The following is a 23,859-nucleotide window of genomic DNA, read 5'->3' as shown; positions in this document are numbered from 1 at the left end:
TTATAAATAGTTTACACACTCAAGTTTACCGCCACACTGTAGGAAACTAAACTAAAGTTTAGGGGCCTGCAGGAATTAATGGGTGGAAAAATGGAGAAGAATATGGCTAAGGTTTCAGATGACTTTGTATCCCTTGACTTCATTTACGCATGAGATGATGGATGATGGGTGTGATCTTAAATGATGCAACAGCGTAGGGAGAAATATTTACGTATCGAGTATGTAAAAGCATTCCATTTGCTCCAAAAAATGCCAGAATGGTTGCAAAATGCGTACTAAAAGGGCTGAAGGAGGGGCATTACAAAAATGGGTATAAATAGTTTGGGCTGAAGAGACGCCATATAAACATCTCTGCTTGGACGCACGCACGCAGCACAAGCTCTGGTCCAACATGTCTGTAACCCAATAGGCCGATTGCTTGACTCACTGGGCACATATATAGAAGCACCAGGCCAGCTGATGGTGCACCACGCCTGCCTGCCCCAAACGCCCACCCCCCTCTTCCCCTGCCCTACCGCCCCTCCTGCCACTAAACGCCCACAGCCCCCCCTGCCCCCACCTCCCGCCTCCCTGCCCCCCACCTAACCCAACTCCCCTGTTAAACCCCACCACCTACCGTGCACCATAAACCCCACCTCCTCCCCACCTCCCCACCCGTGCTGAGCAGGCCGTCTGGTCATCAACTTTTCTGATGCACGTCAACAGCTGACAGCCTCTACGTACTAGAGGCCTGCTTTCCTGCCAGTACACACACACACACGTACGCTAAGACTAGACACACACACACAGAGAGAGAGGGAGGGAGGCAGGGGGGTGAGAGACCAAAAGAGAGAGAGAGAGAGAGAGAGAGAGAGAGAGAGAGAGAGAGAGAGAGAGAGAGAGAGAGAGAGAGAGAGAGAGAGAGGGAGAGGGAGAGAATCAGGGTCACAGTTGACCTCCTTTCTCAGCAGAGGAACACAGTTCAGTTTCTTCCTGGGTAGAGTGGCCAAGCCAAAGGTGGAGTGGAGTGGTGAGGAGTGCGTGGACTGGACTTCCCTTGTCAACAACTCCGGAGAGAGAAAGAGAGAGAGAATTGGACCCATTGGAAAGGAAGACACCTGGTCAACGGGGGAGAACTATTAGAGAGACCTTATTGTTGTACCTCAGCACCCTTGCCCTGACACTACTACAATTGACTTGGTTTCTGTACTAACGGCACCATGTGTATCGCGCTGGAGAAAAGGACGAAGCTGCGGCTCACCATCTTCCTGTTGACCGTGGGCATGCTCTGTATGTTCACCGCCGTCGTGTCGGACCACTGGGCCGTCCTCAGCCACGAGGTGGAGCCGGTATCGCTCAACGCCACCTGTGAAATGGCGCATTTTGGCTTGTGGAGGTTGTGCAAGAAGAACATCTATGTCACAGACGCGGAGATGGTCGGGGAGGGGTGTGGCCCCCTCAGTCTACCTGGAGGTAAGTGCCATGCGCAGACATGTGGAAAAAAATACCTGTTCAGAAGTTAAAGTTTTCCATAGTTTACTTCCAACACAAGTGAATTGACTGAGTTACTGGTCAGCCTATCTTTTATACCCAGTTCCCAATTGATTGTGAGTTGGCTGGATCAAATTTATGGCATGTGTAACGGAGGCCAACTGGCAGAGTGTGGGGTGGAACGTTAGTAAACCTCGCTCCCGAAGCCTCAATACAGTGCGGTAGCGTTGGGCTATCGGACAGGCCCTTTAGCTCAGCGCGCTACTGTGACTCCCATTTCCGAACCGAGTTGGCGAGGTGGCAGGTTCGCGCCCCGAGGGGAACAAACTGTGCAGGAACACCTCCGTCACACATGGTTCTTACTCTCTGAACCTGATATTGACACCTCTCAGAAACTCAGTTACCCGGATGAACCTGCTGAAGTCCACGTTATTGTCATGGTTCGTGGAGAAAAATTAAGTATTTTCCGGTTTGTGAGTGCTAAGATCTGCGGCGTGAACATGTTGGTAGGTTGGCAATTACTTGTGGGAACAGGCACCGCCACTAGTGTTGCCAGGTGTAAACTGCTGAATGATTGTACCAAAACCTCAAAATTATCATTTTTGGGTGTGTTTTGCAAGGAAATTATCGTACCAATATAGTCCCAAATCATTTCAAGGCATCTAAATGAACTGAATGACAACTCTGAAATGATCGTACATCATGTTTTTTTGATCGTACAGAGGACAAAATGGACAAAATTATGGTACAAACACGATAATTATCGCGTGTCTGGCAACACTGAGCAGCACGGTTCTCAGTCGGCCTGAATGTTCTGGTCATTTGACCAGATGAAGTATGGGTAGATACTACATGGTATAGATATAGGTTAGGTAGTTGATGTCTTAGATTCATTTGAGGATAACTGAAGACCTGAGGTTGAAACTCCATCAGACAAAGTTTGTTTGATTTCTTTTTTTTTAACTTGATCAACAAAAAGAGTTGAGATGGCTGGTTGTGTTTTTAGTTTGTCAGAGGGCGCACTCAAATTCTGGTAACCTATAAATAAATAATGAGACGTTGATTGTTTTTTAGTCATGTAGAGAGTGTTGCTACTAGATGTTAGTCACACTCGCGTGTCTGTTATGTGGGCCACAGTCACCCGATCTGCCCGGGACCCTTAACCATCTTAGCGATGCGGTGTGGCGTTCATGCATTAACTCCTGCTGCTCCGACGGGGCACTTTCATGAGGTTTATAATGGTATGAGGATAAGTACACTTCCATGAGGTTTATAATGGTATGAGGCTACGTAGGCTACTGTGGGGGCAGTACTGGCCAGATATCTGAGCAGATTGAATAAGTCGGGTACCCAAGTTAAGAATTCAGGAAACTTTTAGTCACTGAGTAATAATATTTCATGCATAGACAACAGATGCACATTTGATACAGTGTACCTTCTGAAAAACAAGACATGGAGTCTTGATCTTAAACACTGAACGCAATAGCAATCAATAGCATTTATATAGCACATTATCATACATTACTGTCATTCAATGTGCTTAAGAGAAAAGAAAGAGGAGAGAAGAAAAAGATATTGTACAAAGTATCACCAAAGGCAGAGGAAAATAAAGCTGTTTTAAATTTCCTTTTAAAACATGATACTGTTGGAGCAGTTCTAATTTGGACAGGAAGCAGTATTTGACCGCATAATGATTAATTGTCATTGCACCATGTCTGGATGTTACCCTAGGCACAACAATACACTTATGTCCAGATGCCAGAAGTCTTACTAGTAACCCTAAGAACCCATATAGTCTTACTAATAACCCACTTGTCATTAGAGAAATCCTTGGCTGGGCCATATAGTCTAGTGTTTCTCAACCGGGGTGGTACAGCCCCCCAGGGGGCATTGGGGAGCTCTAGGGGGGCATTGAGGAGGATACAGCTGAGAGGGGGCGGTGCATAGTTGCCATTGGGGGGCATTAGTCCATATATTTTTTTAATACTAAGGAGGGCGTTATCAGCCTTATGATGAGGTTAAGGGGGCGTTGGGAGCCTTGTGATGAGGCCAAGGGGGCGTTTGTTGAAAAAAGGTTGAGAACCACTGATATAGTGCTACATGCAAAAGTAGAGCACTAGATCCAACATAGCTAATGAGTCCACCGACCAAGTATAGCACAGAATGCTTCCCTCCCAAACAGTTGGTTTGTCAGCTGGGGTTGCTTAGGTCCTCCACCTGTTAATTCAGACATTCCTGTGGAGGCTTAAAATGCAACACACAGCGCTTGACAAATACCTTAAGGGTCATTTAATCCTCACAACTCATCAGCCTCACCCATTCCCTAACAATAACAATATCACACCCACAACGATGATAATAAACATTAAGTCATATGCCAACATTGTCATGTGATGTGACTCACACGCAAGAAAGTCACGTACGTACGGCTAATTTCTTTCAAGCGCCAGTGTGAAGTCCCATGGGGAAAAGATGGCAGTCGACAAAGGGCATCACACAAATGTATACACAAATGCGATCTGGAGCGAGGAGGCATTTCAAATAGTCGGTTTAGTGAAGACGGGAAATGAAGCCATCTTGAAAGTGAAACCGTCTTGGTTGGCTCAGCATGCCAGGCATGTACTAACAGCTCCAGGAAAAGCCTGCGCCCGGCAGATGCATGAAGACCATAGAGCACTATCCTATACCGCAGTGATTCTCAAAGTGTGGTCCGCGACAGAGCTCAGGTGGTCCACGAGGGGATTTTTACTTTTCTAAGACAAGCTAGCAGTAATCTATATTTGTAACATTATTATTACAAAGCTAAACATAGCTGAAGTCTCATTTTCACCACAATAAGACAAACTTGTTAATGTGAATAAAAATGTGAATAAAGAGTATGTGATCTGCATCGAAATTAGCAAATTAGCAAATTAGCACCCGTCAACTGTCAGTTCAGTTGACAGGTGGTCCTTGGACATTTTTTGGGGGACTAAGTGGTCCTTGATCCTTGGTTTGAGAAACACTGCTATATCGTAACATAAAGCCAGGCAGATGCATGAAAGCCATAGCACTATCCTACTATAACAGTGTTTCTCAAACTTTTTCAGACCGAGGACCACTTTGTTTCCCCCAAAATGTTCAGGGACCACTTGTCAACAGAATTGACAGTTGAGGGGTGCTAATTTGAAACGGCTTATTTACAGAAGCTGCAGATCACTTATTTTTTATTCCCATTTTCTAGCCTGTCTTATTGTGGTGAAAATTAGACTTCAGTTTGTTTAGGTTTGCAATTATGTTACAAATATAGCCTACTGCTAGCTTGTCTTGGAAAAGTAGAAATCCCCTTGCGGACCACCTGAGCTCTGTCGCGGACCACCAGTGGTCCCCGGACCACACTTTGAGAATCACTGTACTATAACATAGGCAGACAGTTGCTCCAAAGACGAAGAGCAAGGGATTTGATGGCCTAAGCAGAGGGAAATTTCATTTCAATTTCTCTTTTTAAAATTTAGGACAGCTCGCTATTAAGGCCATTTATTGGTTTCCCTGTTTAGGGTAACTCTGGAATGTCGGACGTCGTATAGACGCCAGGAGGACCGTTAATCGCAAAGAGTGTCACTGTCACAAAATAGCCCTGCAGTTCACTTTTCTGTTTTGAAGATTACTTGTGTTGCTGTTTTTTAAGTGACCTGGGTCATGGCCCCCCATAGCCCACACCTGCTTTTGCAGTCTACATATTAGTCAAAATTGAGAATAGATCAAGCTATGAAATTATTGTTTTTGCAGTTTTTTAGTATTAAAGTCAGAATGGAATGCATCGTTCTAAGAACAGCAGTATATGCAATATTAGACTTAAGAAGCTAGTGTCTGAATCCTTTAGAAAGCCTTGCTTATAATAGCATTTACTCAAAAAGACATTTTGGAATATTAAACCGCGAAGACATGGCCACGGTTATAAATGTGCTATTACCAGAATGAAAATAACCAAGTTGTAATGTGCTACATAAAACTGTGCATTGTCGTTGTAAAGTATTTAAAACTATTTTTGCTGTGTTCAACTGGTGGGACGGTGTGCATTATGCGGTTACAGATTCAAGATTCAATTGTATTTTAGCCAGCAGTATAATAAAAATACAATTGCTCAGAAAGCAAAAGAGCGAACCTGAAGACGCACTAGGCGAAACGCGTTGTTCGCTACAATAAAACAAAGAGAAAAAAAGACCAGTATCCAGTGTGCAGTGTTTATGAACTTATCATATTTTCATATCAGAAAGCTTCTTTTTGGTATGCTCTTAAAACTCAGCAACAATAAAACCTGACAAGACAAAAAGCAAAGAGGTACATAAATAGCAGGGAATGACAACACAGACATTCTGTACGTCAAGCGGTGTATTAGTGCAAAGTGAATATGGGGATTAGGGGGCTTCAGGTCAGAGATCCTACACACACACAGGGACGGAGTATGACTTTGTGGGGCCCCTAGGCCAGACAGGAAGAAACGGCCCCTCTTTGCTGTTGCTAGTTTCCAAGTATATTCAGTGTTTGAGGCCAGGTGTCAGAGGCCTTATTGTTGGGGTGAGGTCCCCCAAGAAAATGTGGAAATACAGTTGTTAAAAGTGCATTATTTAATGCCATGCTGGAATGGAAATATGGAGGCTTGGGCTTCAGGGCCCCCCTGGATCTTGGGGCCCAGGGCCCGGGCCCAGTAGGCCCGTACAGTAATCCGTACACTTTGTACACAGACGTAGAGGCTGCTAATGCTCCTTGTTGTGGGGGGGGGCAGACCTCTTGTGGAGGGGGGCGCAGCGCTCTCTGGTTTGGACTTGCTGGCTCGCTTGCAGAGGGACAACAGGGACTCAGACCAGTGTTGCCAGATGTGTCTGATCAAATCCCGCCCAACAGGATCTCAAAAAACGCCAAAATGCATAATAAGTTCCGCCCAATTTCAACAAATTACATTGATTTCTCTATGGGCATAAAACAGCAGAAAAAACCCACTGCCAATTGGCCCATTTTTCCCGTTTTTACCCGCAGACGGCCATCCCAAGTAGCCCAATCTGGCAACACTGACTCAGACGGGGGTGGACCTCCAGTAAAGCTGCAGCCGCCTCTGTCAGTCATAGCCCTTGAACTTGGGCGTCAACTCCGCCGCCACCACACCGCCCACCCTCCCGCCCGCCTCAGTGCATGCCATGGCCAGCTGCTCTGAAGCAGGCTAATTTTAAATCCTTTGCTCTGGTGGACACAACGCGGTGTTGTGCAGTGCAGCCAACACATAACCCACATCCGTGTATCTGAGCAGATTTTCACAAGTTTCACAAGTGAACATTCAGACTATGGACGTTTGTAGTAGAAAAACACTGAATGCAGTACTACTGTTAGCACAATGAGCTATACCGCCCTACAAAGGCAAAGTGCAGTAACTATGCTAAAATTGAAACAGAGAAAAATGCCTTCAAAGCCTTGGTAATAGGTTGGATATTGTAGTTACTGCAAATTTGACATAGCAATATCTCAAAAATGGGACACGTTTGGACTTTTGGGCCAGAAGATAAAGAAGGTTTTCACTGACTCTCAGAGATGTCGTTTTCAACAGAGGAATATTTTGTGACGGATGAGTCTCTCTCTCTCACTCCCTCTTGTTAGCATTGAGGGGCGAAAGGACCTCAGATAATTGCCCTTATCCTCGAATGTCCTCCGGACGTTAAGCTGTCGATCAGAAAGGAAATAATAACATTGTCCCTCGTGATTGACTTCCAACTCACTCAGAATGTCACTCAAATGGCTTTGTTATGTTTCTCAGCTGATTACGATACAAAACCAATTAAGTCAAGACCAATCAAACCAATTAACCATTTGCATTCAGCTCTAGGCTCTTTTTCTCGTCTCAACCCGACATTTTAAAGGGACACTGTGTGAGATTTTCAGTTATTTATTTCCAGAATTCATGCTGCCCATTCACTAATGTTACCTTTGTCATGAATATTTACCACCACCATCAAATTCTAAGTATTCATTATGACTGGAAAAATTGCACTTTTCATACATGAAAAGGGGGATTTTCTCCATGGTCCGCCATTTTGAATTTCCAGAAATAGCCATTTTAAGTTGCAAAATTGACTGTACTTGGGCCAAACTGGAAAATATTTGTTTATTACTTTGTAAACTTTCATGAAAAGGTCAAATTTGGCAATAGGCGACACAGTTTCAATGAGCAGCATAGTTGCAGTACCTTTTTTGACCCTCTCCTGCACAGTGTCCCTTTAAGGAGACCTGTGGTACATATGGCATGGACACCCCTTTATGAAATGCAACAGCATAATACATTGCTTTCCCTCCTCCGCTTCCGAATACAATCCGTCAGCATGGTGATATTGGCTGTAGGCCTACTTCCAGTGATGAATTACAGCAAACCCCTGGATGAGAAAAGTAAAGAAAGCGAGAAAAAAAAAGGAAAAAGGTGAAAGGTGGGGCACTGTACTAACACACATTATTACAGACAAAGAAGGATTAGAACATTTATGTACATAATGTAAGGTTAGCCATTAGGGATGCAAACGATTAATCGATTAATCGACTTTAATCGATCAATGCATTAATCGATTAAAAAACATTAATCGCAATTAATCGACAATTCAACTGACAAGAGACCCAGGTGAAATGGGCATGTGAAGAGTGTGTGTGAAGAGGGCTGTCAATAGTGGGAATATTTAAATCACCTTTGGATTAAAGAATTGAAATAGAATTCATTTAAATGTGCTATTTTATCTCAATTTTTAATTGAATTTAGTAGTTTTTTCCGAGAAACATTGAGATTTGGGGGGGAAAACGCCGCTTATCAATTAATCGTAAGTCGATCGATAAGGCTATCAACTAATGATTAATGAATTAATCGATAATTTGCATCCCTATTAGCCATGTCATCTGTGAAATAACGTCCGGCGATGCGGTCCCTTTGGTATAGTGCACTTCAGAGAGATCAAGAGCCCTCCTCTTCGTGCTCGAGTTCCAGCTTCTGTCTGTCATGCTCTATTCCAGTGGTTCTTAACCTTTTTTCTTAACGCACCCTCTTATCTGTGCCCAAGACAAGCCGTGCACCCCCAGCCCAAACTTCTACATGTGTATACGCAAATGAAGTGAATAATTACAATGATTCTAGCTTGAGACATTAATAGCCTACCTCAATGTCTTTATATGGGGACCAAAATATGATTCAATTTGGTTTTGATTTGGTGTAATTATAATGTTCGCTAGCAGAATTTTAGTCATAACCTCAACACAAATAAAATTCCGCGCACCCCCTAAAATCTCTGGCGCACCCCCAGGGGGTGCCCGCACCCCAGGTTAAGAACCACTGCTCTATTCCACGAAAGGTACCGCCTCACTGAACAGTATCCCTTGCATATCATAACTGGGCCGCACGCACGACCATGCGGAACAGACCCAGGTTCGAATCCAGCCTGAGATGCTTTCCCAATCATACATATCAGTCTCCCACATACTTTCTGGCACCAACCATCTTTACTTTCAAATAAAGGTAAATCCCCTGCAACATGAATATACATTTTCAAGACGCAAGGAATTGCATAATAAGCAAAGAACTGCATAATATGCATTGGTCTGCCAGTGGGTTGCTGTGCAGGCTGTTGAAAAGACTTAAGTATACTACAACATTACACAGAGTCTTGTAATACATCACAACTTGGTCATTGCTATTCTGGTAACAGCAAATTTATAACAGGGGTAGTGACGTGTATTAACCCCTTAAGGCACGGCATTATAAATGGGCTGTTACCACAATGGCAATGACCAAGTCGTAATGTATTACTAAAGGCCCCTTGCACTGGCATAGTAGTGTAGTACTATAGTAGTTAACTTTTGATGTCTATTACAGCGTGCCACAGGAGGTACGGCGTGCATTAAGGCGTTAAAGAGTTAGGCTATTTGCACTGGAGTGGTCAAGAGTTTATCATCCTGTCACTACCTGCCACAAATTAAAATCTACTGTTTTAATGCTCAGCAGTGTCTCACGTTACATTTCATAAACCCACAGCAAAGTGTGAAAGTGTTGGCATTTGAACATTTACTTTGACGTCTATGCTGATATTAGCAATACCTATAGCAATATTATTGTTATCGCACATTATTATACTACTATCATTGAACATGAAAGAAAAGAAAGAGAATAGAGAAAAAATATATAGAAAGTAGAAAGTATTATAGAGAGTAGATAACTAACTTTGACAAAAGCTAGCTTGTGTGTGTGCGTGCGTGCGTGCGTGTGTGTGTGCGTGCGTGCGTGCGTGCGTGCGTGCGTGCGTGCGTGCGTGCGTGTGTGTGTGTGTGTGCATGCCACGCCACTAGTTGGATGTGACCTGACATGACTGTACTGCTCATCAACGCTAAAAGCTCCAAGTGACAACACACCTCAACTCACCTCAACAAAGCCCTGAGCACACTGGACGGGCAGCACACTTTATACAAATAATCACAGCAGTAGGTGAATTCAACATGGATTCTGACAAAAAAAATAGACTTGAATCGCAATCCACAACCAACATGGTCAGACATTACTGCTCATATGCAGCTGGTTGTATTATAAACAATGGAATCATGTTAGCTGAGCAGTGGTCTAAAGCTCTTGTCACGGACGGGACACCTCATTTGTGTAGGGCTCTTGGGTCCTCTCCCTGAAAACAAAGGGGACATTTATCCCGGGCCAAGGGTTCTCCTTACATTGTACGTGTTAAAGGGGCAGCCGTGGCCTAGTGGTTAGAGAGTTGGTCTTTCAATCTAGGGGTTGCCGGTTCAAATCCCCCCTGACCTCTCCCTACATCTCCAACCGTGGCTGAAGTGCCCTTGAGCAAGGCACCTTACCCCATGTTGCTCCAGGGACTGTAACCAATACCCTGAAAAATAATAGTTGTAAGTCGCTTTGAATAAATGAAAGCATCAGCTAAGTGCAATGTAATGTATTGGGTGGGGGGGCCGTCAGATTACTTTGTCCTGTATTTTGCAGGTCTTGCATCTGAACTCTTCAAACGTTCCTCTCTGTGTGTACCTTTGATTTTGATAATGACATTTCAAAATGTTTCACTCTCTCTGTGTATCTCTCTTCCAGAGCACAACTGCACATACTTCAGACACTTCACACCGGGAGAGGAATCCGAAATCCTTGACGTAAAGACCCAGAGAGGTAAGGGCTGTGCTTCTATAGCCTGACTAAATGTGAGATTAAATGTGTAATTTAGTCTGGCCCCGATGAATGACATATCGCGGAAGTTTGTTGATGGAAACAACCCGTTATTTTTCAAACTCTGTCTGTGCCTATTGGTCAACGCTTTGTCGTCACTCCCTCATAACCCTGTCTGCTTTGCATCCAAAGACTCAAAACAAATAAAATCAAAACAAGTGTCCTGCGTTGTGATTGGTTTGCCAGATTCAGGGCATTGGGGCATTGTGCGAGGCTAGAGCCACTCGCAGGCAAAAATAATTTTGCCGCTGGCGGGTGGGGTTAGTTTACTAGGCTAGTGCTTCTATACATATATGTTGCCTGCTTCTATACATATATATCAGCCTGCTGCCTATTATGTCTACTGTAAATCCTCCCCTAACAATCCCATGCCATCCACGCCATTCCAACATCAATGAAATGGGTCGGGCGATGGGCGTGTAACCAGAGACGACAGATGTGAATAAAAACTGCATAAAAACTTTGTGAAGCACATTGAGTTGCACCTGTGTATGAAATGCGCTATATAAATAAACTTGCCTTGCCTTGCCTTGCCTTAAATATGTATGCCTGATCATTGCAGTCCCATGATGTATTCCTGATCTATATGTTACTAAGTGTGTAGTATCGTGCTGACTATTATGTCTACTGTAAATCCTCCCCGAATAATCCCACACCAACCACACCATTCCAACATCAATGAAATGGTTTCTATATCTACAGTATATGTTACTGAATGTGTAAGTATCGTTCTGACTCTTATGTCTACTATCAATCCTCCCCATGCCATCCACGCCATTCCAACATCAATGAAATGGTTTCTATATCTACAGTATATGTTACTGAATGTGTAAGTATCGTTCTGACTCTTATGTCTACTATCAATCCTCCCCATGCCATCCACGCCATTCCAACATCAATGAAATAGGTTGGGCAAGTAACTGAGACTCAGGAGTGAGCGAATGTGTTTATGCTCAGGATCAGTAGCACTCTGTGAATGCCAGGACTCTGAACGACTGTAGTCACGGCTGCTTCCATTCCACCCTTTAGCCTCTTCATGTCTTATAGCTATTATATATTATATATTATATACCGTACATGTACGTACATGCACTATACATCCGCCCTGATCAATCCCATGCCAATCCAACATCAATGAAATACAGTAGGTTGGGCATGTAACTGTGGAGACTTGGGGGGGAGGGAATGGGTAACTGTGTTGGATTTTCAACATGGATCAGATCAGTGGCGCTCTGTCTGTGAATGACAGGAACAACTCTAGTCACGGCTGCTTCCATTGCTCCCTTTAGCCTCTTCATGTCTCATAAATATATTATATATTATATACTGTACATGTACATACATGTACTGTACATCCGCCCCCCCATGCAGCAGTGACCCATTCTTGCCCTGAAGACAGAAACCCCCACTCACAGACACACCCACACTCTCTCTCACACACACACACACCCACAAACACACACACTCTCTATATATATGTCTCTTCTACAAACACACACACACACACACACACACACACACACACACACACACACACACACACACACACACACACACACACACACACACACACACACACACACACACACACACACACACAGCAGTGGTGCTCCCCGTTCTCCCGTTGAGCACATTAGGCCCTCATCATGTTGTGATGGCATAAACGTAGTGCTACGTGCAATGGCAGAGTATTGTATGTGCAGGGCTGGGCCCTCATCGTGTTGTGATGGCATAAACGTAGTGCTACAGCTCAGCACTGGACTGGGTGGAGAAATAGGGCCCGGGCACTTTTAGCTTAAAGGGCCCCCCCTCGTGGACCCCTATTTTCAGGCACTTTTGGCTTAAAGGAGGCCCCTCCCCTCAAAATGTGGTTCACATATTCTCGTGGGCCCCTATTTTCAAAATCTTCCTTTGTTTTTTTACATTTCTAAAAATAGGAGCCCACAAGGGTGTAGGGCCCACCGGGAAATGCCCGCTATGCCAGATGGCCAGTCCAGCCCTGTATGTGCTCTAAGAGCGACTCCCAGATGTAAGCCAAGGGGAGGGCTGTCACAGCCAATAACTCGGGGGGGGGGGGGCATCAATGAGGCCAGCTGAGCAGCAGGGATTCCGCTGGATTACTACTCGAGGACGAACAGCGGAGAGCGAACAGACCAAAAGCTCAATGAAGCGAAACAATTTTGCTCACTGGTCAGAACAACAATCTACTATGGTGACTTACAACTGAGGAGGAAGAAAGGAGTCACACACTGGAGCTGAATGCAAAATCAAAAACTGTATTAAACAAAGCCGAAAAAAGTAAATAAAACCGACAGACAGGCCCCCTGTCTGTCGGTTTTATTTACTTTTTTCGGCTTTGTTTAATACAGTTTTTGATTTTGCATTCAGCTCCAGTGTGCGACTCCTTTCTTCCTTTTCATTATACTGCTCTTGGAATTACGCACCGAGCGATACGCACAGGATAAGACATTGGCGCGGACGCCACCCCACCATTACTTACAACTGAGGGAAGTGATGGGGGCAGGCGGGCGGAGGTGCTGTGGCGCACTGTAATGCACTAATGCAGTGGTTCCCAACCTATGGGCTGGGGCCCACTGGTGGGCCCTGAAGGTATTCCAAGTGGGCCTTGAAATAATTTTCCAAACATAATAATCATATTTTGGTGTGTGTTGCTGTTGATTTATTTGAGTTCTTTTCTTAATTGGGTCAGAGGTGGGCCCCAAACATTTTTGACAATTTTGAGTGGGCCCCAAGTTGAAAAAGGTTGGGAACCCCTTCACTAATGCCCCGTGCTATAGGTTTACATCAGGGATGGGGAACCTTTTTCATTCAAAGGGCCGCCCACTTCAAATTGCTTCAAGGACCGTTAAAGTCTTGCCTGATTTTCATAGACTTCAGATCACGTACCGCGATTCTGGTCTGACCAGGACTATAACGATTAGTGTTTCCAAATGGCCTGGTTAACCCGCCTCCCTCGGCTTGCTACTGGTTGAGGGCTGTGCCGAAGTTTAAACCAAACAGTTCTTAGTCCCAATAGAACGTCTCTGCTTAAACCACGTCACTTCCTAGAACACGCCTCTACCCAGGACGGTTGGCAATGCTCAGTTGATTGGTTCCAGACAAAGTGGGTGGAGTTTCCCGCTGTGGAGGGAACGGAATCCTCATACACAAGATCCTAGCCCTAGTGTGTGTAGCTGAGCCGACGGTGTTGCCTCACCGCTAGGGCGGAGCCCGGGTAGTAAAAGTCCTCCAAGGGCCGTATTATGAACGCAAACCAGGATTTCCCTCTACACTTTAGGCCTATATTGAAGGTAGCCACCTTTACAACAGACCCAACCTTCTCTAGATCCCCTGAATATAGCTTAATTGTATTGCAAATGGAATTTCTAAGATATCTTCACAAAATTTGTCATATTTCATATAAAGCTGCATAACATTAAAATTATGTCGGAAGCTGGATAAGACGGCTTCAAAAGCCGCAAATGACCCTTGAGACACAGGTTCCCCACCTCTGTCCTACAGGTATATGAACAAGTCGCCTGTGGGGACTCGAACCGAATCTAGTCTGGCTCATTTTCTGATTCTTCCCCCATTTTTCTCTCCCACTCTCTTTATTTTAGCTTAGTTTAGTTTATTTGATAGGGACAGATACATAACATGTAGGTTGCATAACAACCAAACAGCAAGCATCATAGCATTTATAGCCAAACGCTAATTTCCAATGGCCGTCCCCAGATGCCCAAATGTCTCATAGGTTTGAAGCTCTAGACCAGTGTTTCCCAACCTTTTTTGTCTTGTGTACCCCCTAAACATTTTCGTTGTACCATGAGTACCCCCCAAGTCAAATTCTATATCGCTCTCTCTATCCCAATGTAACTAAGTACCATACATTTGTTACAATTACGTTTTTTCCAAGTACCCCCTGCAGTGTGCTCGCGTACCCCTAGTGGTACACGTACCCCTGGTTGGGAATCACTGCTCTAGACTATGAGAACAGCACAGATGAAAGACAGGCCTCGGCCTGAGGCTGATGGAGATTATAACTCTTCCTGTCACAATCTTAATTATCCTACCCCAATAAAGCCAAAAGCCCAAAAGTAAATATAACAAAATACAAAAAATGAGGAAGAGAAGAAAAAAAACAGTGCAATTAAAACAATCAGAGATGATGTGTCACAGCGAGGGTTTTTCCCCTTTAAATAATCATGATGGAGATAATCAGCCCCTACAGAGAGGAATTAAAAATTAGAGATGTACAGGATCCAAGATCCGGTTCCGGATCCGGCAGGATAATAGGGTTTTTCAGACTATCCGGATCCGGTTCCAGGATCCAGGATCCGGTAGCCGAGGCTTTTCAGTCAAAATAGTTTGAGCCAGCGTGATAAAAAGGGTCCACGTGTGTGAGTAGGCTATGTGTTTCAACCCTTTCGTAGGATCCGGTATCCGGATCCGGATCCGGCAGGATCTTAAGCAGTGGATCCGGTATCCGGCAGGATCCTAAAAATCAGGATCCGGTGCATCTCTATTAAAAATGCTCTGTGGTTTCAGCATAGAAACAACATTGAACATTGAATCAAATAATTTTTTTAATCATAGTACACTATGTTGTTTACCTGGAAGTTCTCAGTGAGATGCCCAAGGCTATTTCTTTTTTTTGCGCTGCTGATCTTTTTTTTTTTTTTACACCTATTGTCTTTGTATTATTTCAGTTATGTGAACTGCCACTACTGCCTCATAAAACGCACTGCAAACACAAAAATGTGAGTGAACCTGATGAGCATGAAAGTGATGGGCATGGCCTTGCAGGAAAGACTGAAACACTATTATGGCGCGATCACACAGACCGTGCATTTCTGCCTACAATCTGCGATGCGCGTCCAGCTGATTTATCTGTAGTGCCCACGCCGAGCGCGGATCCACTGCCCATTCGAATGCGGTGACTAGGCAATGTTACGACTCAACTGTCACTCGAAACGTAGCCTAATCGATGGTGTTGTGTCATTAAATGTTGTGAAAACATACACAAAATGCTTTGTCCATTCAGCTATGTAAAATGAATAGAAGACAAGCTCTTTTCTCCTAACGTTGGATAGTGAATTTGATATGAATGTTGATAACGGTCGGTCTCCTATCGAACATCTGGAAATACGCCGTGGGTTTTCTGCCTTGAGTTGAACTTTTTTCAACTCGATCAAGCCGGCGCGGGAAGTCGGAGAATCCTTAACCCGCCTTTCGCTGATATTAAACGCGTAATCCGCTCATTTTCATTGACAAACAATAGAATACATCCGCCTCCTACTGTAAAATCTGCGTTCTGTGTGATCGCGCCCTTACTCTTTTTACTCCCATCTTTCAAGTCTGTTCTGAGGTGATCCGACCATTTGAAAAAAAAAACCCTGCACACTGACCCTTTTGCTGTTTTTTTAAAGACATTTCGTTCCTAGACCTTCATCACATCACGTAAATTTGACTAGATCTAATAGTACCAGAAGTGATCCACAAGTTGTTTCTGTTGATTATGTTGTCTACTTTTGCAGAAGTCTATGATACTGCTGCAACACGTGAATTTCCCCACTGTGGGCATAGTATACTTACTTTCTTACTCGATAATGGTTCATTTGGCTGTGGCCTAATAATTAGGGAGTTTGTCCGGGGATCAAAGGGTTAGCCTACAGATTCAAATCCCACCCTTACCAGTGAGGAAAAGAATGCAGTACTCTGCCTTTATTTAGGCCTACATGGCTGTAACGCCCTTGAACAAGGCACCTAACCCAACATTTTTCCAGGGACTGTACGTGTAACCATTACCCTGGCCTCTGTGTACCTAAAAATAGCTGTTAGTTGCTTTGGAGAAAAGTGGCAGCTAATTTTAATGTAATGTAATAGGTGACCTCTATAGTTCTTCCAACTTTCCAGGTTTCGCTTTCAACCCTGTTCAGGGTAGAGCATATAGGCAGCTCCAATACCATGTTCATGTGATCTTTAGGGGAGGGGCAACAATTAGGCTGCTGGACCTATACTCATGAATGGCAGGACGTTTTCCATGTGCGTTACTCCCTTTTGAGGGGGAAAACAGCCAATTCAAGTCAATTGGTGGTGTTGGGGGAAGAATAAACGAAAGCTAAGGACCTGTAGACTAGCGTTGTTCACGCGCAACATGCCGAAAACGTGTTGTGTTGCCAGCTGTTCAAATAATATAGCCAAACAGCCGTGGCCGAAGCATGGACTGTGTTCATTTAGGCTAGCCGATGTAGCATGTAAGTTAATGAGACATTCGGTTTGTTTTCCCCCAAAAAGGGGCGTAACGCACATTCACGTACAAAGTACCCGGATGGCTGTTCATACGTATGTCATGTTCATGTGATCATAAGGGGAGGGGCAACAATTAGACTGCTGGACCTATATTATCTCTTGAAGGTCTCAAACACTTGCAAAGCAATCAATAAAAGTGTCATACAATGTTATGTCATGCAACTGTAAAAATGTGAAGATTCCACAAACCCTCACCTTTAGATCAGGGTTCCTCCACAGGGGCAAACTATTAAGAGCCCATAAACGTTCCATGTGAAACCCTAATGGTTCTCTGGAGAACCTAAACGTTCTCCAAGTTTCCACAGAGAATCCTTGTGTTTTTTCCCACAGTGGCAACTGAATGGTTCCTCAAATAACTTTTATGGACTCTTAATAGTTTGCCCCTGTGGAGGAACCCTGACCTAAAGGTGAGGAACCACCTTGGGGTTCTTCCAAGCACATTATCTTTAGGGTGTCCCCCACAATGACAACCAAGGGCTCTCCAAGGAACTTGGTCATTTTTACAGTGCAGTTGGTCTCGTTCACTTATGTGTGTGTGTGTGAGCATTTTCGCTTGTGAGGTGTAGGTGTATTTGAAAGCAACTTTATTAGTTGTGATATTGTGCTATATAACAACATTTTGATTGATTGATTATTGATTGATTGATTGTCTGCCAAATGCAATGTAATGTAATGTAATATTGATTGACTGATTGTCTGCCAAACGCAATGTCATTTAATGTAATAATGATTGATTGACTGATTGATTGATTGATTGATTGATTGATTGATTGATTGATTGATTGATTGATCTTCCAGAGTACAGTATCTCGGCGGCTGCCATCGCCATCTTCAGTGTGGCCTTCATGATCCTGGCCACGCTGTGCCTCCTGGCGGGACTGGGCAAGGGGAAGGAGTACATGTACAAGCCGGCTGGGATGCTCTACGGATTCGCCGGTAATGTACTGTAAAACTTGTTGCTGCTCACCCCCCTTTGTGCAGTATACAGTAGACTGGTGTCACTTTACAGGTTTACCAGGTCCAAATACCAAGTATTTATCCTAGAAACATAGTATAAGTGACGTCACTAGAGGATGGAATATTCTAGTTTTCAAATATTGGCCTATGTATTGTTATTGTTATTTGTTAAAAAAAAAAATAGAAAAGAAAGAAATCCAAGACAAAGCATTTGGGATGTTCTTTGGATTATGGAAAAACACCATTATTCAATACATTTACGTAATGTAATGCAAGGAAATCTATACCTTGGTGCCACTTCAAAGATCAAAATTATTATGAAAATAGGAACGTAAAAAATCTTGCCATGCTCTTTCTGCCTGTGGTATGGCACAATAGCTTTTCTTGCACGTTACTTCTTTATTGCACTTGTACTTCAGGCCAATTTTGTAAATGTACAAGTTCAGACAATTACTTTATTAAAAAAAAAAAATCCAGCGCCATTCTTTGGTCCCAGTCCAGCTCTGCTCACTTACCATATCACATGGGCAGTCATGGGTGAGCGGTTAGGGCGTCAGACTTGCATCCCAGAGGTTGCCGGTTCGACTCCCGACCCGCCAGGTTGATGGGGGGAGTAATCAACCAGTGCTCTCCCCCATCCTCCTCCATGACTGAGGTACCCTGAGCGTGGTACCGTCCCACCGCACTGCTCCCCATGGGGCGCCACTGAGGGCTACCCCCTTGCACGGGTGAGGCATGAATTGAATTTCGTTGTGTGCAGTGTGCAGTGTTCACTTATGTGCTGTGGAGTGATGTGTCACAATGACAATAGGGGAGTTTCCCAGGTGGGCTTTCACTTTCACATACCGTACAAAAAACATTTTCCAGGCCTATCCCGCCTTGCATCTCCATCCATGGCTCAAGTGCTCTTGAGCAAGGCACCTACTGTAACCTCACATTGCTGCAGGGGCTTGTAATGTCAGCTAAGTGTAATGTGATATACTATGTCATGCAATGTAATGTCATATCATGAAAAAAAAAAATCCTTTTCCTCAGGCATCTGTGCCATCGTGTCAGTGGAGGTTAAGCAGATGATGATCACAGCTGCCAGTTTTTCACCGTAGATTTTTTACAGTACATGGCTGAAGTGCCCTTGAGCAAGGCACCTATAACCTCACATGGGCTTGTAATGTCAGTTAAGTGTAACGTGATATAATGACATAAAGTAATGAAAATAAAAATCCCTTTTCCCCATGCAGGCCTCTGTGCCATCGTGTCCGTGGAGGTAATGCGTCAGTCGGTGAAGCAGATGATATCCACAGCTGCCAGTTTTTCAACGTAGATTTTTTACAGTGCATGAAATAAAAATAACAACTGCTAGCCACTTTACATAACATTTGATTTTTAGCTGACGATTCACATCCAAGCGATTCACATTTACCATTTTTCAGGGTATTGGTTACAGTCCCTGGAGCAATGTGGGGTTAGGTGCCTTGCTCAAGGGCACTTCAGCCATCGATGCAGGTGTAGGGAGAGGTCAGGTGGGATTCGAACCTACAACCCCCAGATTGAAAGACCAACTCCCTAACTGTTAGGCCACGGCTGCTTTGACCCATTAGTGACTGTGTGCTTGGCTAGTAAGATCAATATCTACTAGCCATTGAAATGAAAAAAAAATGTTGTGATGAAAAAAGCTAATTTAGAGCCCTGGCTAAGTGTAATGTGATATAATGACATGAAGTAATGAGAAAATACCCCTTTCCCCCCCAGGCCTGTGCGCCATCGTGTCGGTGGAGGTGATGCGTCAGTCGGTGAAGCGCATGATCGACAGCGAGGAGACTATCTGGATGCACTCCTACTACTCCTGGTCCTTCGTGTGCGCGGTCATCGGCTGCATCCTGCTCTTCGTGCCCGGCCTGGCCCTGCTGATCCTGGCCATGCCCAGGATGCCCAGCAACCCCTGGGAGACGTGTATGGACGCCGAGCCCGAACAGATGGAGTGATGACCGTGTGACCTCCTTGACCTTCACGAGGAGAGAGAGAGAGAGAGAGAGGATCGATTCACCTGGAGGGAGGGAGGGGGAAAGGGACAGAGCAAACCAAATCACACACACTATGGGTGTGGTGGTTGGTCGCAGCTTTTTCAAAAAATATATTTTACTCACTCTGAACTTTTTTTAAGTGAGTTATTCTATGGAGTCGTCCCAAGATGGGCCGTGGACAGGCCAGGACAAGCAGCATAATGTGCCCCCTGCTTGAGAGCACTGCCCTCACCTACTCCCCTGTCCTCTTCTCCCCTGCACTGCCCTTACCTACTCCCCTGTCCTCTTCTCCCCTGCACTGCCCTTACCTACTCCCCTGTCCTCTTCTCCCCTGCACTGCCCTTACCTACTCCCCTGCACTGCCCTTACCTACTCCCCTCTTTTTTTTAAGTGAGTTATTCTATGGAGTCGTCCCAAGATGGGCCGTGGACAGTGGTTGAGTCTTTGTGCTTCATGCTCCTGTTAATAATAATAATCAGATGTCAAAACAGCTGTAGTTCACAGAGGTAACAATTCAGTCTACTACAATGTGTGGTTGGGGAACTGTATCCAAAGCCAAAGAAAAACAATTCCACCCACATATTTATATATTGCAAATACTATAGTTGCTTATATGTAGTTATGAAACAAGTCCGACAGGCGGTCAAAGATGCGTCCACTTATTGTTGCTTATTGATGTAAATTAATGAATACAATAGGCTACAATGTAACACAAAAAATTGCGCCGAAGATCGTGTTTTTTCCGATTTAAAGAATGAGTTTCAGAGGGACAGACGGACGGACGGACATACCCTCTTATAGAGATGCTAGGACGCATCTAAAAACTATAGTATTGGAATAAATGTAAAAAGAGTATCATCTCCCAGCAAAACATACAATGATGTGAATCATAAAGCCGACAAAGTGCTCACACATGGTGATTCACATCACGTACCACCACTGTCTTAACTCCAGAAACAAGTTTGTGTAATTTAAAATAATTGCATAATCGCATTGATCATATCATCTATTTCATAAGAGTCCCACTCCCAGGGCAAATTAGCAAGGCAGAAATGATGATGGTCAAAAGGCAAGAGAGTGGCGTAGTCAGACTGTGGAGTGAAGTGGGCATGTGGGGCCGTGCTCTCCTGAGCGCTCTCTGTTCTGTGCTGCCTTGAGGAAGCCCGTGGCCCCGTTCGTGGTTGGTGACAGGCAGCTCGCGTAGCATGCTAATGTAGCTCCCTGTCTGAGGGGCTCAATGCCCCACACAGTCCCTGGAGAGGCATCAACACGACCAGGTGCAAAACATAACACTGCCATCATACAAGACCCCCCTCTCGAGGTCATAGGCAAAACAGACTCACTTTTATTCATTTAAGATTTGTCCCTTACACGTTCTGCTTAAAGTTTTTTTTAAAAAAAATCAAAATATGTATATTCTGCTTCTTTGTTGTTTGGTGTTTTGTAACAAACATGGTTTTAGTGATTTAGACTGAACGTTTGCTTTTAATTTAATCAGAGTCCTTTAAGTGTTGGTGTGTGAGTGGTATCAGTGTGGGTCAGATTTTTTTCTATTAAAATAAGCTATCAGTGTTCTTTTCTCCACCTGGGTCTGGTCCCAGAACCCTTTTGTGCTTGATGAAACATTGGGTGCGTTTACGTGCAGTTCAGTATCCCGAATAACATCAGGATATTAAGTATCCCGAATTTGCGTTTGAGCATATAAACACCTTTTCCCGACTTCATTAACCCGAACAAGCTCTTATTCGGGATACTGAGAAATCAGGATATGCTAAGTGGATTATTTCGACAGAAGTCGGGATACTGACGCATGCAAACACCTTATCCCAAATACAGGGGCTTCCCATAGAACGCTTTTGCTGGTATCCAGGCTACACGCATTAGAAGAGAATTCTATAAAGAATGCAGACTGGGATATAACGCTCTGTGCTCATATAAACACCTTATCCCGAATATGATCATAACCAGGATATGCCTCATATTCGGGATAGTGAACTGCATATAAACGCACTCATTTCTTGCTGGTCCATGACGCAAAGTGTCAACTCTTGCTGAGGTGAGCAATAGGAACAGGAATGCCCATTAGGAAGACGCCTCCATTTGTAACCGTACAGTATAACCGCACAAAGATCAAGCGCGACATGAGCGAGGCGAGCGACGGAAGTCATAAGACTTTGTATTGAGTCGCACGACAAAAACCGATTCTAGAGACTAGAGGCGATTCGTGCGACGAGAGCGACAGTTTGAAGTTGAAATCCTTTCAACTTTCTATGACGCGGTTCGGCGACTAGCTGTGACAGCCAATGACTGTATAGAGGTCAGTGACCACAGCCAATGGGAATGCTTGAATGCTTTGCCTTCTGCCTGTACGGACATACTCTAGTCTCTTCAATCGCTCGTATCGCTTGCTGCTGCACTCTGTCGCTTGAATCGCATCGTGCCTGGTCTATTCATGCAGTAAGTGGCGTTTGAAATGTTTCAAGAGCATTTGCATATTGCACTAACGATATCGTCATAGGCCACCAACAACCTAAAAACATATTGCAAGGTGGTTAGTGTTAGAGGAAGTACAGGTAAATGTCTTGTGCCTGAAGACCTTCCTACAGTATATGTCTTTTTCTAAAATCCAGATTGACAGCTGAACAGGAGACAGCGGCATGATTCTATACAACCAACATACCAATTACAACCACACACACACACACACACACACACACACACACACACACACACACACACACACACACACACACACAGAGACACACAGAGAGAGAGAGAGACACACACACACACACACACACACACACACACACACAGGCACAGGCACACACGCACACAAAGAAATTCAGAACCCTTCAATAATGTTAATTTAACAAGGCAGCTGTTTTGAGCACATGCTGTGTGTTGTTGTTGAAGATGGCCTCCAGAGAGAGAGTATCACACTGAAGTGGATTAGTTTGTTGCTGACCCTACCAGCCAAGGCATGCTATGGGTGCGTTCCAATATGCGACCTTGCGTCCTCCACTTGTGCTTGTGGCCTTGTACCAGGAAGTAATATGTCATGGTGACATCACTGACAACAGCATTATACTTCAATACCTCGCAAAAGCTGTAAAGTCGTTTTCTCATTTGCAAACTGGATGGTGAATGAAGAATAGTCCCTCAAAAATTGTTTTGGCTTGGGCTGACAGCGGGGAAACTTGATTGTTTTCTCCACGGAGGCGCGGCATCAGCGAAACGTGAGGCCACAAGCACAAGTGGAGGACACAAGGTCGCATATTGGAACGCACCCTATGACAGACAGGCTAGGTGACACTGTAGCCAGAGTCTGTGGGCCTCATTTATAACGGGTGCGTACGCACAAAAGACTGCGCACGCCAAGTTCACCGCAAGGTTTGGTATTTATAGAAAAAGAACTTGGCGGTAAACATGCGCAGCTCCACGCAAAGTTTGACCCATGCGTAGGCACTAAACAAAAGACCAAACGTGGAAAGCGCGACCTCGGGAGGTAGTTGGAAGAACGACCCGAAATTGGTTGAAGAAAAAAATCAAAGGTCACGTGTCACGATAGCCACTTTAACATTAGTTAATCCAGTTCGCAACGAAAACGCGGTTGTTTGTTGTTTGGTAATGGTGGAAAATAATAAGTAGGCCTACCTGGCCTATCCATAGCCACATGCATGTAATAGACGCTTCAAATTGTACGTTTAGGATAGGCCTACGTTACATTTGGAAATACCCTACATTTTATTAACAATAACCACGGACCTTTCCAGTATCGGGCTATAATCGTATCGGTAAGCTATAAAGTGTTCCGAGTCTGCAAGGAATTACGTCAACATTTAAGCCAGTTGCAGAATCATC

At 44.4% G+C, this 23,859-nt stretch overlaps 1 protein-coding gene across 1 annotated transcript; it reads left to right on the top strand.

The window, feature by feature from the left end:
* The first annotated feature begins 899 nt into the window (after window positions 1-899).
* LOC134446815 (voltage-dependent calcium channel gamma-1 subunit-like) lies at window positions 900-23,322 on the top strand. The gene is made up of 4 exons (XM_063196109.1): window positions 900-1,452; window positions 10,574-10,648; window positions 17,816-17,953; window positions 19,724-23,322. Exons 1-4 carry the CDS (start codon window positions 1,200-1,202, stop codon window positions 19,954-19,956), a joined length of 699 nt encoding a protein of 232 aa, XP_063052179.1. The 5' UTR covers window positions 900-1,199; the 3' UTR covers window positions 19,957-23,322.
* Window positions 23,323-23,859: the final 537 nt, after the last annotated feature.

This window comes from Engraulis encrasicolus, chromosome 1 (assembly GCF_034702125.1).
Source record: "Engraulis encrasicolus isolate BLACKSEA-1 chromosome 1, IST_EnEncr_1.0, whole genome shotgun sequence".
Taxonomy (NCBI): Eukaryota; Metazoa; Chordata; class Actinopteri; order Clupeiformes; family Engraulidae; genus Engraulis; species Engraulis encrasicolus.
Note: the sequence above shows the minus strand (reverse complement) of the source record. Positions and strands in the feature narration are given on the sequence as shown.